Source organism: Cupressus sempervirens, chromosome 11 (assembly GCF_028749045.1).
Source record: "Cupressus sempervirens isolate cs-2001-9-10 chromosome 11, ASM2874904v1, whole genome shotgun sequence".
In the NCBI taxonomy this organism is placed as follows: domain Eukaryota; kingdom Viridiplantae; phylum Streptophyta; class Pinopsida; order Cupressales; family Cupressaceae; genus Cupressus; species Cupressus sempervirens.
The window spans coordinates 362167838-362179926 of NC_143128.1; the positions used below are offsets into that span (position 1 = coordinate 362167838).

General features: G+C 39.6%; 1 protein-coding gene across 1 annotated transcript; it reads right to left on the bottom strand.

The window, feature by feature from the left end:
* Positions 1-2524: 2524 nt before the first annotated feature.
* Positions 2525-11624, bottom strand: LOC149529569 (disease resistance protein Roq1-like). Its single transcript, XM_089808160.1, has 7 exons — positions 10815-11624; positions 10352-10694; positions 4173-4931; positions 3734-4054; positions 3065-3627; positions 2744-2936; positions 2525-2653 (listed from the first exon to the last, which is right to left on the bottom strand). The coding sequence occupies exons 1-7, from the start codon at positions 11357-11359 to the stop codon at positions 2525-2527; spliced, it is 2853 nt and encodes a 950-aa protein (XP_089664286.1). The 5' UTR covers positions 11360-11624.
* Between the last annotated feature and the right edge of the window lie 465 nt (positions 11625-12089).

The window sequence follows — 12089 nt, forward strand, 5'->3', positions numbered from 1 at the left end:
GAATAGAAAGGAAATAAAGTCACAGTGGCAAAAATGGTTGAGGAGAGGGAAGTGATAGTGATAACAGACTCCATACCTCCCTTCCAGAGTTAGGTACTTCATCAATATCAGATAGACCTCATTCCATGGCTCAGGAGCTTCTCTTGCATGAATCCTCCTCTGTGTCGAATAGGTTCCTCCCCTTCCAAGAAGAAGCGCTACAAACTCGCTTTATCAGCCACCCTTGTCACTTTTTTCCATTTCCTACCCCTCATAGCAAGACCCATTGCCATAGAGATGACTTCCTCAGTGACAAGAAATGAGATGCCATTAATTGTTACTCTTCAATCCTCCCAGGAATTGATAAACTGCAGGGAACAATTTTCGTCGTACCCATTTAACACCTCAATAAATGGAATGAAACCACTCTCCTTCAACATGTACCATACCAGTAGCTTCCTAGCATTCTCCTCAATCATGGAGGGCTCAATTTGCAAAAGATCACCACCCATCTCTACAATTTTCCCTAAAATTCTCTTCTCCTTTATTGTTAATAATAGCAGCATCCCTTCTTGACATTAATGTCACGTGTTAACCGCCTCTATCTCTCCTCCAATCTTTTCCATCATTCCCAATACCCTCAAACCATTTAAAATTTGAACTTTCACTCATCCTAGCGTACGAGAACATGCCTAGGAAAATCATTAAAAAAACTTTCATCCCAAACTCCAAAACTCTTTCTTTTTCAGGCCATGCAAAATTATTATCACAAGTACCTTTTCCACCACTCCTTGGCATCTATCAATCATGACTCTGTCCTAACCGCCTACTACATTAATGTTATGAAATAAAAATTTCAAGACAAAAAAATATCTAGATTTTTCTTAGAAAGAGATATTTTTAAAATTCACAACTATAATCTTTTGAACCATGTTCATGAAATTGGTAAAACATTGGCAAGGTTTTTTTGAGAGATGAGATTCAAAAATTTAAAAAAAACAAAAATATCTTCTTATGGATCACATCATCAAATTTACATATGAGAAAGAACTAATAGTAAAAGGGTTAAATTTCTTGAAAAGGGGAGAAGCTCAATAGAAGTGGAAAGCCCCTCAAACTAGAATTAGAAATAACAAAAAATAAAACATGAGTATATAATAGAATGCTTGAAAAATTGGTTAGAGCATATGTCATAAGTTGTAGATATGTTATTTACATATTAGTGATGCATACACTTTTGTACAACAAAATCCTCAGCTCTAACCAAATTTTGTTTGTTTGTGTGCAAATTCTAAACTACATTGTTATAAGAATATTTATCTTTGAAGCTAACCATAGTAAAATACTGTAAAACTTAGATTAAATTTTGAAAATAATATTTAGAATACTTACAAATAGTCAAACTTATAAAAATATAATTGAATGTTGTTTTAAAACTTGATTATTAGATTTTACAAGAAAAAAATACATATCCAAAAAAATAAAATTGAAATCATGATTGTCGTTCAATGTAAATATGGCATTTTCTATGAGTACAAATGTTGCATCCCTCAATCCTGTGATTCACAAGTTTGGTAATATGGACATCCATTAAATGATAACAGAAAGGGGTTTTATGTTATGTTATCATTGAAATTTCTCTAGTAAACTAATGTGCAAATAGGAACGAGGAGACTACTTATGCAACTCTTTTATCAGTACTCATTTTTATTTGTCAAATTTATTGCTATTTTAAGGTCAAAGAGATTGAAAAGTGAAGGTTCATTTTCTTTCTTATTATAGAGTTAAGGATTAACTAATTATGAAATTGATATGAACCGATATAGTGTGTATTGAAACAATTAAATCATACCCCTACACACATGACGTGACAATTAATTTAACACGAGACAAAAAAACACACATACATATATCCATTCCTCATTTCGATTTATAGAATAAAATCAACAATAATTTCACGTCTAAATAAACCAAACATTATTTTACATTCAATTAAAATTTAACATTTATAAAATTAATTATAAAAACTATAGCATACCTAATACTATCTACATCCATTATACACAATATACAATTCTATTCAATTTAAAGCATACCTAATACTGTCTACATCTGTTATACAATATACGATTCTGCCTGATTTTTATATTTGTCAATGGGAAATAGTAACATTAATCGCCGCCTTGCAAAGAGTTTGGAAGAGTTGCTTAAAACCTTCAATAACGCTCCCCATCTCTCCAACTATTAACCATCCATGGTAGAGTGACCATCCATCGTAGGGTGAGCCATTATAGGTATCTACTTGAAGACAGCGGCCTGCGTCGTTGATAAGGGAGGAAACTTCTGTCAACACACTAATCACTATCCATTCTCCCTCGCTCAACTCCATCAGAGTACTTTCTCTTCCGCTAATACCCAATGCAAACATAGGAACTCCGTTTTCTACCGCTGAAGCTTCATCATAACTTACAAGATAACATACGATAGCCGCATGGTGCAGTTTTAACTCCCGCCATGTTAAACTCCATCTCAAAGAGGGATCGCCCTATCTATCGTAATATCCCTTGTCTGCTTCCACGATGACAAGACCAGGAAAAGTGAAGGAGTCCAGGATGGAGTGAACACGAAAAAAGTCGATCCTTCCACACAATGTCATTTCCCATGGCGAGTACTTCTGCAAAACAATTACAGAACTCTTCAGTTAAGCAAATCAATTATTAAACTTTTAGGATAACTATTTCATATCTCTAGGAATCTTTATTACCTCCATCTGTATGCTTTGAATGCAAGCCTCAAAAGCTGATATGTTCTCTGCTCTCAGACTCAGCCTCCGTAGTCCCTCCAGGCCCCCGCGCAAACTGGGTATGCCAGGTGAGATCCGGTTTGTCCATAATGTCAAATTCTCCAGTGACGTCAAATGCTCTAAACCTTCTATCTTCTTTAATTTATAACATTCCCTGACATGCAGAGATCATAAGCTAATTAATCCTCCCAAACTCGGCATCTCATATAGCTGTTCACACTGTACAAGTCTAAGAGTAACCAAGCTGGGCAAGTTTCCAAAAGAAATTGGCAGCGTTTTCACGATGGCAACTGAATAATTTCGACTTCTTCCAGCTTTCGTAGTCGACCGATGCTAGCTGGTAAATCCCTTAACCCTTCAGTGCCCCTTAACTTGAGCTTTACCAGAGAAGCCTGATTTGTGATCTTGTGGGGCAATGTTTCTAGCTTTTTGCACCCACTGACATCAAAAACCTTGAGGTTTGCTATCCATTTCAGAACATCCGCCGCCAAGGTGAGCTCCACACAACCAGATAAATTGAGATATTCGAGGCGTTCCAGCTGCTCAAAAGACTTGGGCAACTTCTTTAAATTCCCACAGCTTGTCAACTCTAAATGTCGCAGATTTAGCAAATCCCCGAAATGGTCTGGTAGACTTGATAGCTCAGAGCATTTGTTTAAGACCAGATGCTCCAGCGACCGAAGTCTACAAAACTCTTCTGGCAAGCTAGCTAGTCCTTGGCCACCAAAGAAACTCCAACGATCCATGGATAGTCTTTTCAAATGCTTGAGATGTCCTATTGACCTGGGAAGAGTTTGGAGCTTCTCGGCATCATGAATTAGCAACTCCCTCAATTGCAAAGGAGGCTGCACACAACCAATTTTCAATTATATTCCATTAAACCTCAAAAACATTCGAAAGAAGAACCTCATCATTCTCTCTAATTGAAAAAAGCTTGAACAAATTTCTTACACGCGCGTCATCCCACAATGCTTCCAAATTCGGAGCACTGAAAATATCTAGAACTCTACTATTCTCCAATGAGAGCCACGACGGAATATTTCTGTGCTGAAACTTAAACCATCGAAGCCACAAAAGACCTCTCGATAGCTCCCCACATTCCTGGCTAAAGTCATTTCCTGCAACAGCAAGAAGTTGTATTCCATTCCCGAGATTTGAGTTTCTCATCATCTCCATGTACTCCTTCAGAGACGGTGTTAAATCAGGACGGATGAATGTGTCCCAAAGATCACCCTCGGCAGCGGCCATTATCCCCCGAATTGGCATTCCTCGCTAAGTGGAAGAAAACAACATAACTTCAAAACAGTTTGGGGAAAAATAAAAGGAAAGACTTGAGAGGTAAACAAGGCTTCCCTGCTATTGATCAATGGCAGATAAGATATAATTTTACCTGAATATGAACAACACTCTGTCTGTCGAACCAGAATCGTGATGGTGATCTTGTAGTTGCGATGCCCCTTCCCAGATCCCTGAGGTGATCGTGCATCCTCATAGGCCCTGCCTTGTCCACTTCTACAAGGCACTTGTTCATAAGCGTTTCCAAACTACAAATACCACTCCACCCTGATCCTGATCCATCCCACACATGAATGGCCGATCCTGTTTCTTCGCCAATGAAAAAACAAGCGATATCCAAGAATACATTTTGCTCATCTGGATTGAGGGCATCAAAGCTTACTTTTAAAATGGCCTGGATATCCTCCGGCAACGCTTTCCGGATCTTATCCAGCTGAGCATTCCAGTACTCCGTGGATTTTCTTCCATACAGCTGGCCCCCAATGACCTTGAGAGACAAGGGCAATCCGCTACAAGCTCTTAAGAAGAGTTCAACTAATTTATCAAAACCATATTTTGGGGAAGCCTGCAAGAAGGCGTGCCAACAGAAGAGTTGTTTGGCGTGAAGATCTTGCAGTGGTTGCATTGTGTAGATGGATGTGATGCCACATTTTGTAAGTACTCTGCCTTCCCGGGTTGTGACAATGATCGGACTACCCGATCCGAGGCTCTCCCATGGGGGCAACAGAGCATCCACTTGATCCTCGTGGTTCACATCATCCAAAACTACGAGAAAGCAAACACTACTCAACCGATCTGCTAAAATTGCCTTGCCTTCCTTATAATTGTCGAAGGATTTTGTTAGTTTTGTTAGCTTGGACAGCTGTTTGTCCATATGCTATTATTTAGTATCTAATTGTTTTTGCTAAAAAATTAGTTAGAGCAAGGACAATTATTTATTAAATAATTGACTTTTTTTTAGAAGCAACTAGAAACCAATTTTGTTAGGGTTGGTAAGTTGATTTATATCTCCACCGTCGATTGTAAATCAATCTCGACCGTTGGTTTACCAACGAGAGTAGTATAAAAAGGGGTCTAGGGGGCAATTGGAGAATAATGAAGTTTGGAGAAATGTTTCCAGTGTTAGCAAACAGTCTTGTAGTGTTAGCAAGGGCGCAGTGTTAGCGTGGGAATAGCAGTGGGGAATATCAGTGGGATAAATTAGGAGGTTGTCGGAATTCTGCCAGTAAGAGGCAAAGAATTTTGTATCTCTTGATTTGCTGAAGTTTAATATAATTTTTTATCTATAGAACTGGTTTTCTCTTAGGGGTTTTTCCAGGGACAATTTGTCCAAAAATATTGTGTTCATTGTGTTGTTCATTTCTTTCCGTATTTTATAAGTGAAGTTGCAGTTGTGTTATTTTTCGATATTTGCTAGAATTTATTTTCAGCAGTTTAATAATCATTTATGATAGGAGATTAATAATTAGTGACTGCAATAGTTACATTTTTCACATGGTATCAGAGCGTTGTTAAGGGTAGAAGAGTTTTGCCCTAAGAAAGAAATTTTGATCTCTTTAGATTTATTATTGCTTTAAACCCTTGAGATGTCTTCAACTGGTTTGAGAGATCAGGATAGATTGGATGGTGCCTCAAATTTTGGTGTCTGGGAGGCCAGAATTTCTTTATTGTTGGAAGAGAATGGTATCAAGGATTATGCTACCAGTGTTGTACCTGTACCAACGGATGCAACACAGCTTGCAGCATATAGGGAGGATGATGCCAAAGCGAGGAGGATTATCCTTGATGGTGTCAAGGATCATAGTGTTTCACATATCACAGAGCTAGATATGGCGAAGAAGATGTGGGACGCCATTCTGAATCTATACCAGAATGCTACCACCAACAGAAAGTTGATTCTCAGAGAGAAGCTAAAGAATACCCGAATGAATTAGGGAGAAGACATCACAAGTTACCTCACCAGGCTCAGACTTGTCAAAGATGAGTTAGCAGCTGTTGGAGATAGCCCTAGTGATGACGAGCTAGTGAGAATAGCCCTAAATGGGTTTACTAAACAATGGAGTGTCTTTGTTCAAGTTGTCAGTGGACGAGATACTTTACCGAGTTGGGATCGACTATGGACTGATTTCACTCAGGAGGAGTTTAGACTAAGTCTTGTCAATGGGGCCAACAAGAGTCAGAAAAATGAGGTGGAACAAGAGAACGTTGCCCTAACGAGTAAAGGAAAAGTAAAGAAGGGATCTAGCAAAGGATCAAATTCACAAAGTGAAAAGAAGAAGAAGGACCTTTATAAGGTCAAGTGCTTTGGATGTCACGAGTTTGGCCACTATGTCAGTGATTTTCCAGAGAGGAAGAAGGGTAAGAAGCAGGTGGCAGCTTTAGCAAGTGCGGAAGAACTCTCCAGTAGAATGGAAGATGAGTTTGCACTCATAGCTTGTATGGTTAGCTCAACCTCACAATGTGTTTGGTATATAGATAGTGGGGTGTCATTTCATATAACAGGAGTTAGAGAATACTTCTTCAGTTACAAAGAGGAGGACACCAACATCCAGATTTCTATGGGAAACTTGTCCAAACTCAACCTTGTTGGGAAAGGGACTATTCAGTTTCAGAGGGAGAATGGAAAGATAATCCCACTTCATGATGTGTTATATGTGCCAGGCTTAGGTATGAATTTGATTTCTGTATCTGTTCTTCAGGATAGGGGGTATAATGTACTCTTTAGAGGGACAAATGTGTTGATTAAGCACAAAGATTGAAAATCACCCATAACTATTGGAGTTAGGAGTGGTCGCCTTTATAGATTGCAGTTTGATACTCCTAAGGCACTTATGAGCAACAATAATCCTAGAGATCTTGGAGAGCTATGGCATAGGAGGATGGGCCATATTCATCATGGAGCACTTAGATTGCTTCATGAGACGGTGACAGGTGTTCCAAAGGTGAGCACAGAGCATGATGATGTATGTAAGGGATGTGTGTTGGAGAAGTTTGCGAAAGCGTCTTTTCCAAGGAGTGACACCAGATCTAAGGGTGTTCTTGATCTAATACATTCAGATGTTTGTGGACCGATGTTGACAAAATCTCTTAGAGGATATGAGTACTATGTTACTTTTATTGATAATTTTTCTAGAAAGACCTGGATATACTTCTTGAAGACTAAGGATGAGGTTTTCAATCGATTCCAAGAGTTCAAGGCTCTTGTGGAGAACTTGACAGGAAAGAAGATAAAGATTCTTCGGTTAGACAATGGAGACGAGTACAAAGGAAATGTCTTCCAGGAGTTCTGCACCAGAGAAGGAATCAAGAGAGAATGGATTGTTCCTTACAATCCACAGCAGAATGGAGTTGCTAAGAGGAAGAACCGTTCTATTTCGGAGGCAGCAAGAGCTATGCTACATGACCAGGACATGCCCCATTACTTATGGGTAGAGGTGTGTAATACAACAGTCTACATTCAAAATAGAGTTCCACACAAGGTGCTAGGGAAGATGACACCAGAGGAGGCTTTCATAGGGAAGAAGCAAGATGTTAGTCAATTCAAGATATTTGGGAGTTTGGCATATTGCCATATTCTTGGAGATACATGTACAAAGTTAGATCAGACTGCAGAGAGGGGGTACTTTGTTGGGTACAGTGAGACCTCAAAGGCATATAGGATTTTCATTCCGGGGACTAAAAGAATTATTGTCAGATGGGATGTCAAGTTCATGGAGGACAAGGCATTCAGGAGATCCAGAGATTTGCCAGCAGATGATCAGAGTGAGCAGCCAACAGAAGCTCCAAGACCAAGTCAAGAGCAACAAAGCTCAAGTACAGTTACAAGTACGAGTGTAGACTCAGTTAGTGAAGATTCACAGAGTATGAAGCAACAGGTGCAATAGGAAATGCATCTAGAAGACTTAGAGGTTGACTTTTCATCCTCTGCAGTTGGCAATCAGAACCATGTGGTTCCAGATACACAAAGGGATACTCAGGAGTTTGTGGGAGCTCCTAGGAGGAGTACTAGACATCGAAGACAACTAGCCAAGTTCAATGACTATGTGGCATTAGTTAGTCAGTTGGTAGATAGTGAGTCTTCTTGCTATTAGGAAGCTGCAGAACATCAGGTATGGCGAGATGCTATGGTTGAGAAATATTCTTCAATAATGCAGAATGATGTGTGGGAGGTAGTACCTAGACCAACAAATAGGGTTGTAGTTGGATCATGTTGGATCTATAAGATAAAGCACGGTGCAGATGGTCGCATCAAGAAATATAAGGCAAGGTTCGTGGCAAAGGGGTTCTCTCAGAAGGAGGGAATAGACTATGAGGAGACATTTGCTCCAGTTGCTAGGTATACTTCTATACGAGCTGTAATCTCACTTACAGCACAGATGGGATGGCAAATCCATCAAATGGATGTCAAGACAGCATTCCTTAATGGTGAGTTGAAGGAGGAGGTATACATAGAACAACCAGAAGGCTTTGTAGCACACAGCAAAGAGACCCACGTGTGCAGATTGAAGAAAGCATTGTATGAACTCAAACAGGCTCCTAGAGCGTGGTATGAACGCATTGATACATACTTGCAGAAAATGGGCTTTGTGAAGAGTGAAGCAGATGCTAACCTCTACTACGTGATGGTTCGGGGTGAGATTCTCATTCTTGTTCTTTATGTGGATGACCTATTTCTTACAGGTTCACTAGGGCTCATAGTGGATTGCAAGAGGAACCTTGCAGAAGAGTTTGAGATGAAGGATTTAGGACTTATGCACTACTTTCTAGGCATGGAAGTGTGGCAGATAGATGCAAAGATTTTCCTTGGTCAAGGGAAATATTGCATTGAAATCTTGAAGAAATTTGGGATGGAGGATTGCAAAGCCATGTCTACAGCCATGATCACGAATCGAAGGAAGGTAGATAGAACTAAGGAGAAGGATGTAGATCCCACTTTATATAGATAGTCGATTGGTTCACTTATGTATTTGGTCAACACTAGACCAGATATAGCATTTGCAGTAAACTCTCTTAGTCAGTTCATAGTTGAACCAAAGAGAATGCATTGGATAGCGGCTAAGCATGTGCTACGTTACTTGCGTGGTACGGTCGAGTATGGGATCAGATATGTTCGAGGTGAAGGTATCAGGTTGATAGGCTATACTGACACAGATTGGGCAGGAAGTACAACAGACAAAAGGAGCACTTCAGGGTGTTGTTTCAGCTTGGGATAAGGAGTTGTATCTTGGTTCAGCAGGAAGCAGAAATTTGTGGCTCTAAGTTCAGCAGAAGCAGAATACATATCAGCTAGCATGGCAACATGTGAAGCTATATGGCTTCGAAAGTTGTTAGTAGCCTTGTTTGGTCAGAAGGTTGAGACTACTGTGATACATTGTGACAATCAGAGTTGCATCAAGTTGTTTGAGAATCCAATGTTTCATGATAGGTCTAAACATATAGATATCAGATATCACTTCATCAGAGATTATGTACAAAGGGGAGTTGTTCAGCTACAATACATACCTACAGAGGAGCAGGTAGCAAACATTCTGACTAAGGCATTGGGGAAAGCAAAATTTATCTTCTTCAGAGATAAGTTAGGTGTCCTGCAGAATAGCTTCCTCGCTAAGAGGGAGTGTTAGTTTTGTTAGCTTGGACAGCTATTTGTCCATATGCTATTATTTAGTATCTAATTGTTTTTGCTAACAAATTGGTTAGAGCAAGGACAATTATTTATTAAATAATTGACTTTTTTTTAGAAGCAACTAGAAACCAATTTTGTTAGAGTTGGTAAGTTGTTTTATATCTCCACTGTCGATTGTAAATCAATCTCGACCGTTGGTTTACCAACGAGAGTAGTATAAAAGGGGGTCTAGGGGGCATTTGGAGAATAATGAAGTTTGGAGAAACATTTGCAGTGTTAGCAAACAGTCTTGTAGTGTTAGCAAGGGCGCAGTGTTAACGTGAGAATACCAGTGGGGAATATCAGTGGGATAAATTAGGAGGTTGTCGTAATTCTGCCAGTAAGAGGCAAGGAATTTTGTATCTCTTGATTTGCTGAAGTTTAATATAATTTTTCATCTGTAGAACTGGTTTTTCCTTAGGCGTTTTTTCAGAGACAATTTGTCCAAAAATATTGTGTTCATTGTGTTGTTCATTTCTTTCCATATTTTATAAGTGAAGTTGCAGTTGTGTTATTTTTCGATATTAGTTGAGAATTTATTTTCAACAGTTTAATAATCATTTATGATAGGAAATTAATAATCAGTGACTGCAATAGTTAAATTTTTTCACAGATTTAACATTTTGTACGCGCAGATCCTCCAGCAGTCTCTTCTGTTTGGCACGCAGAGCGTTCTTGGATGCGGCATCTCGCACATCATGCAGAAAACAGGAGCGATTGAAGGAAGAGCATTTCCTGTTATAAAGCTCTGTTGCCAGAGTAGTTTTTCCGGAGCCGCCAAACCCTAATATTCCCACAATCTGTGCATGCTGCTCACCCTGACTCTTAATACTTCTTTCAAACCTTTCTACGATCTCATCCATTGCAACTGGGTGTTTGGCTACCTCCAGAGACACCTTATTCATTGTTCCCAGAACCGAATTCACAATGCTCTTCAGAAGCTTCCCTTCGTCACTATCCATTTACAAACGAAAGGAAATACGATGAAACAAACTTTTATGCCAGAGAAATATATGTACCATGCAAATGATTCGATGAAACATGGGAATTAAGACAGGAAATTGCATAACTTACTCATTATCGCTGTCGACAATGTAACCAGAGAGATAGGAGACATCCTGCAGCGCGTTTTTCCAGTCATCCAACATGGCTGAGGAGTATCTGCGCTTCTTTTTGTGTTGGGAAAACGCAGAAGCATAACACCCTTTCTCCTGAGCCACCCATCGAAGATCATCGGGTTTGAAATGATAGAAGACGGGAAGAATTTTGGTGCCAGATCGTACCATAAATGTAAGCTCGGCCAGACACCAGGGAGATTCTGCGTACCTCTTTGAGAAAATAGCAATGTGAAGTCCAGCAGAGCGCATTGCGTCTGGTATCTCATCTGGTATGGAATCTCCCAAATGGAGCTCATTTTTATCTAGAAAAGCACGCAAGCCAAGCAGATCTAAGGTGTTGTAGATGGTACTGGCTAATTTGTTCTTAACATCACAGCCTCGATGATTAATGAACACGTTCCAACGCCCCTTCTTCGTCGATGCTGAAGATGCTTCCGCTGCAATTCCACTGAAAGCATTTTCTGGGTGTCCCCGAGGCGCGGAAGTGGATGGATTTTCCATCGAAGGGAAAGAACTGAAAAAAATTTTAAACACTGAACTGACACAAATTCCCACTGTTGTTCAAACGTAATTGGAGACTGGCAGAGGAGTGATCGCTGAATTCAGAGAAAGAATGGGGAGGGGAACGGAATGTATCATCAACAATTACAAAAATAAATGCAAATCTTACAGAATGCTTGGCAGCTCCGCAGGACAAAGATAAGTTCTTAAAAGTAGCGAGTAACCATATTCATCACTCTTCTTTGGTGTTTGGGGGTAGGGGAAATTGAAGAGGGAGAACTAAAGAGGAAATGGAATAGAATGGTTGTTAAATGTATCCAACCCAATCTTACAAAATTTGGTAATGTTGGGATAAGAGGAAATACAAGGGAAGTTGCGCAGAAAATACTTGCTGACAGCTGTAAACATTATTGTTTAGGTCATGACTATTGGCCTCCACAATTAAAGAAGAAAAGGTCAAAGGGCGATAGAAAATGAATGGCTGTAGGCATTTGAAACTTTCACTTTTAATAGTTGTGCTTAGCTGCTTCGCATTCATCTAGATCAAGGGGCAAGGGAAATCAATGGTGAGCCACATATATATCAAACATCAAATTCAACTGTATTTACTCATTACAATAACGCGGCAAAGGAAACTGCAGTGGGGACTAGTCATAAAGGACACTAACGTGAATCTTCCACCGGCGTTCCCCACAATGCGGTGGAAATGGAACAAATTCTCCCACATTCA

What these genes read in the sequence shown, in the direction of transcription:
- LOC149529569 (XM_089808160.1), bottom strand. Translation starts at nt 11,359, where the DNA reads ATGGAAAATCCATCCACTTCCGCGCCTCGGGGACACCCAGAAAATGCT. An exon ending in GAAATTATTCAGTTGCCATC is followed by an intron (nt 2,937 to 3,064) that starts GTGAAAACGCTG and finishes TCTGCATGTCAG; the next exon opens with GGAATGTTATAAATTAAAGA. An exon ending in TTCAAAGCATACAGATGGAG is followed by an intron (nt 2,654 to 2,743) that starts GTAATAAAGATT and finishes ATTGTTTTGCAG; the next exon opens with AAGTACTCGCCATGGGAAAT.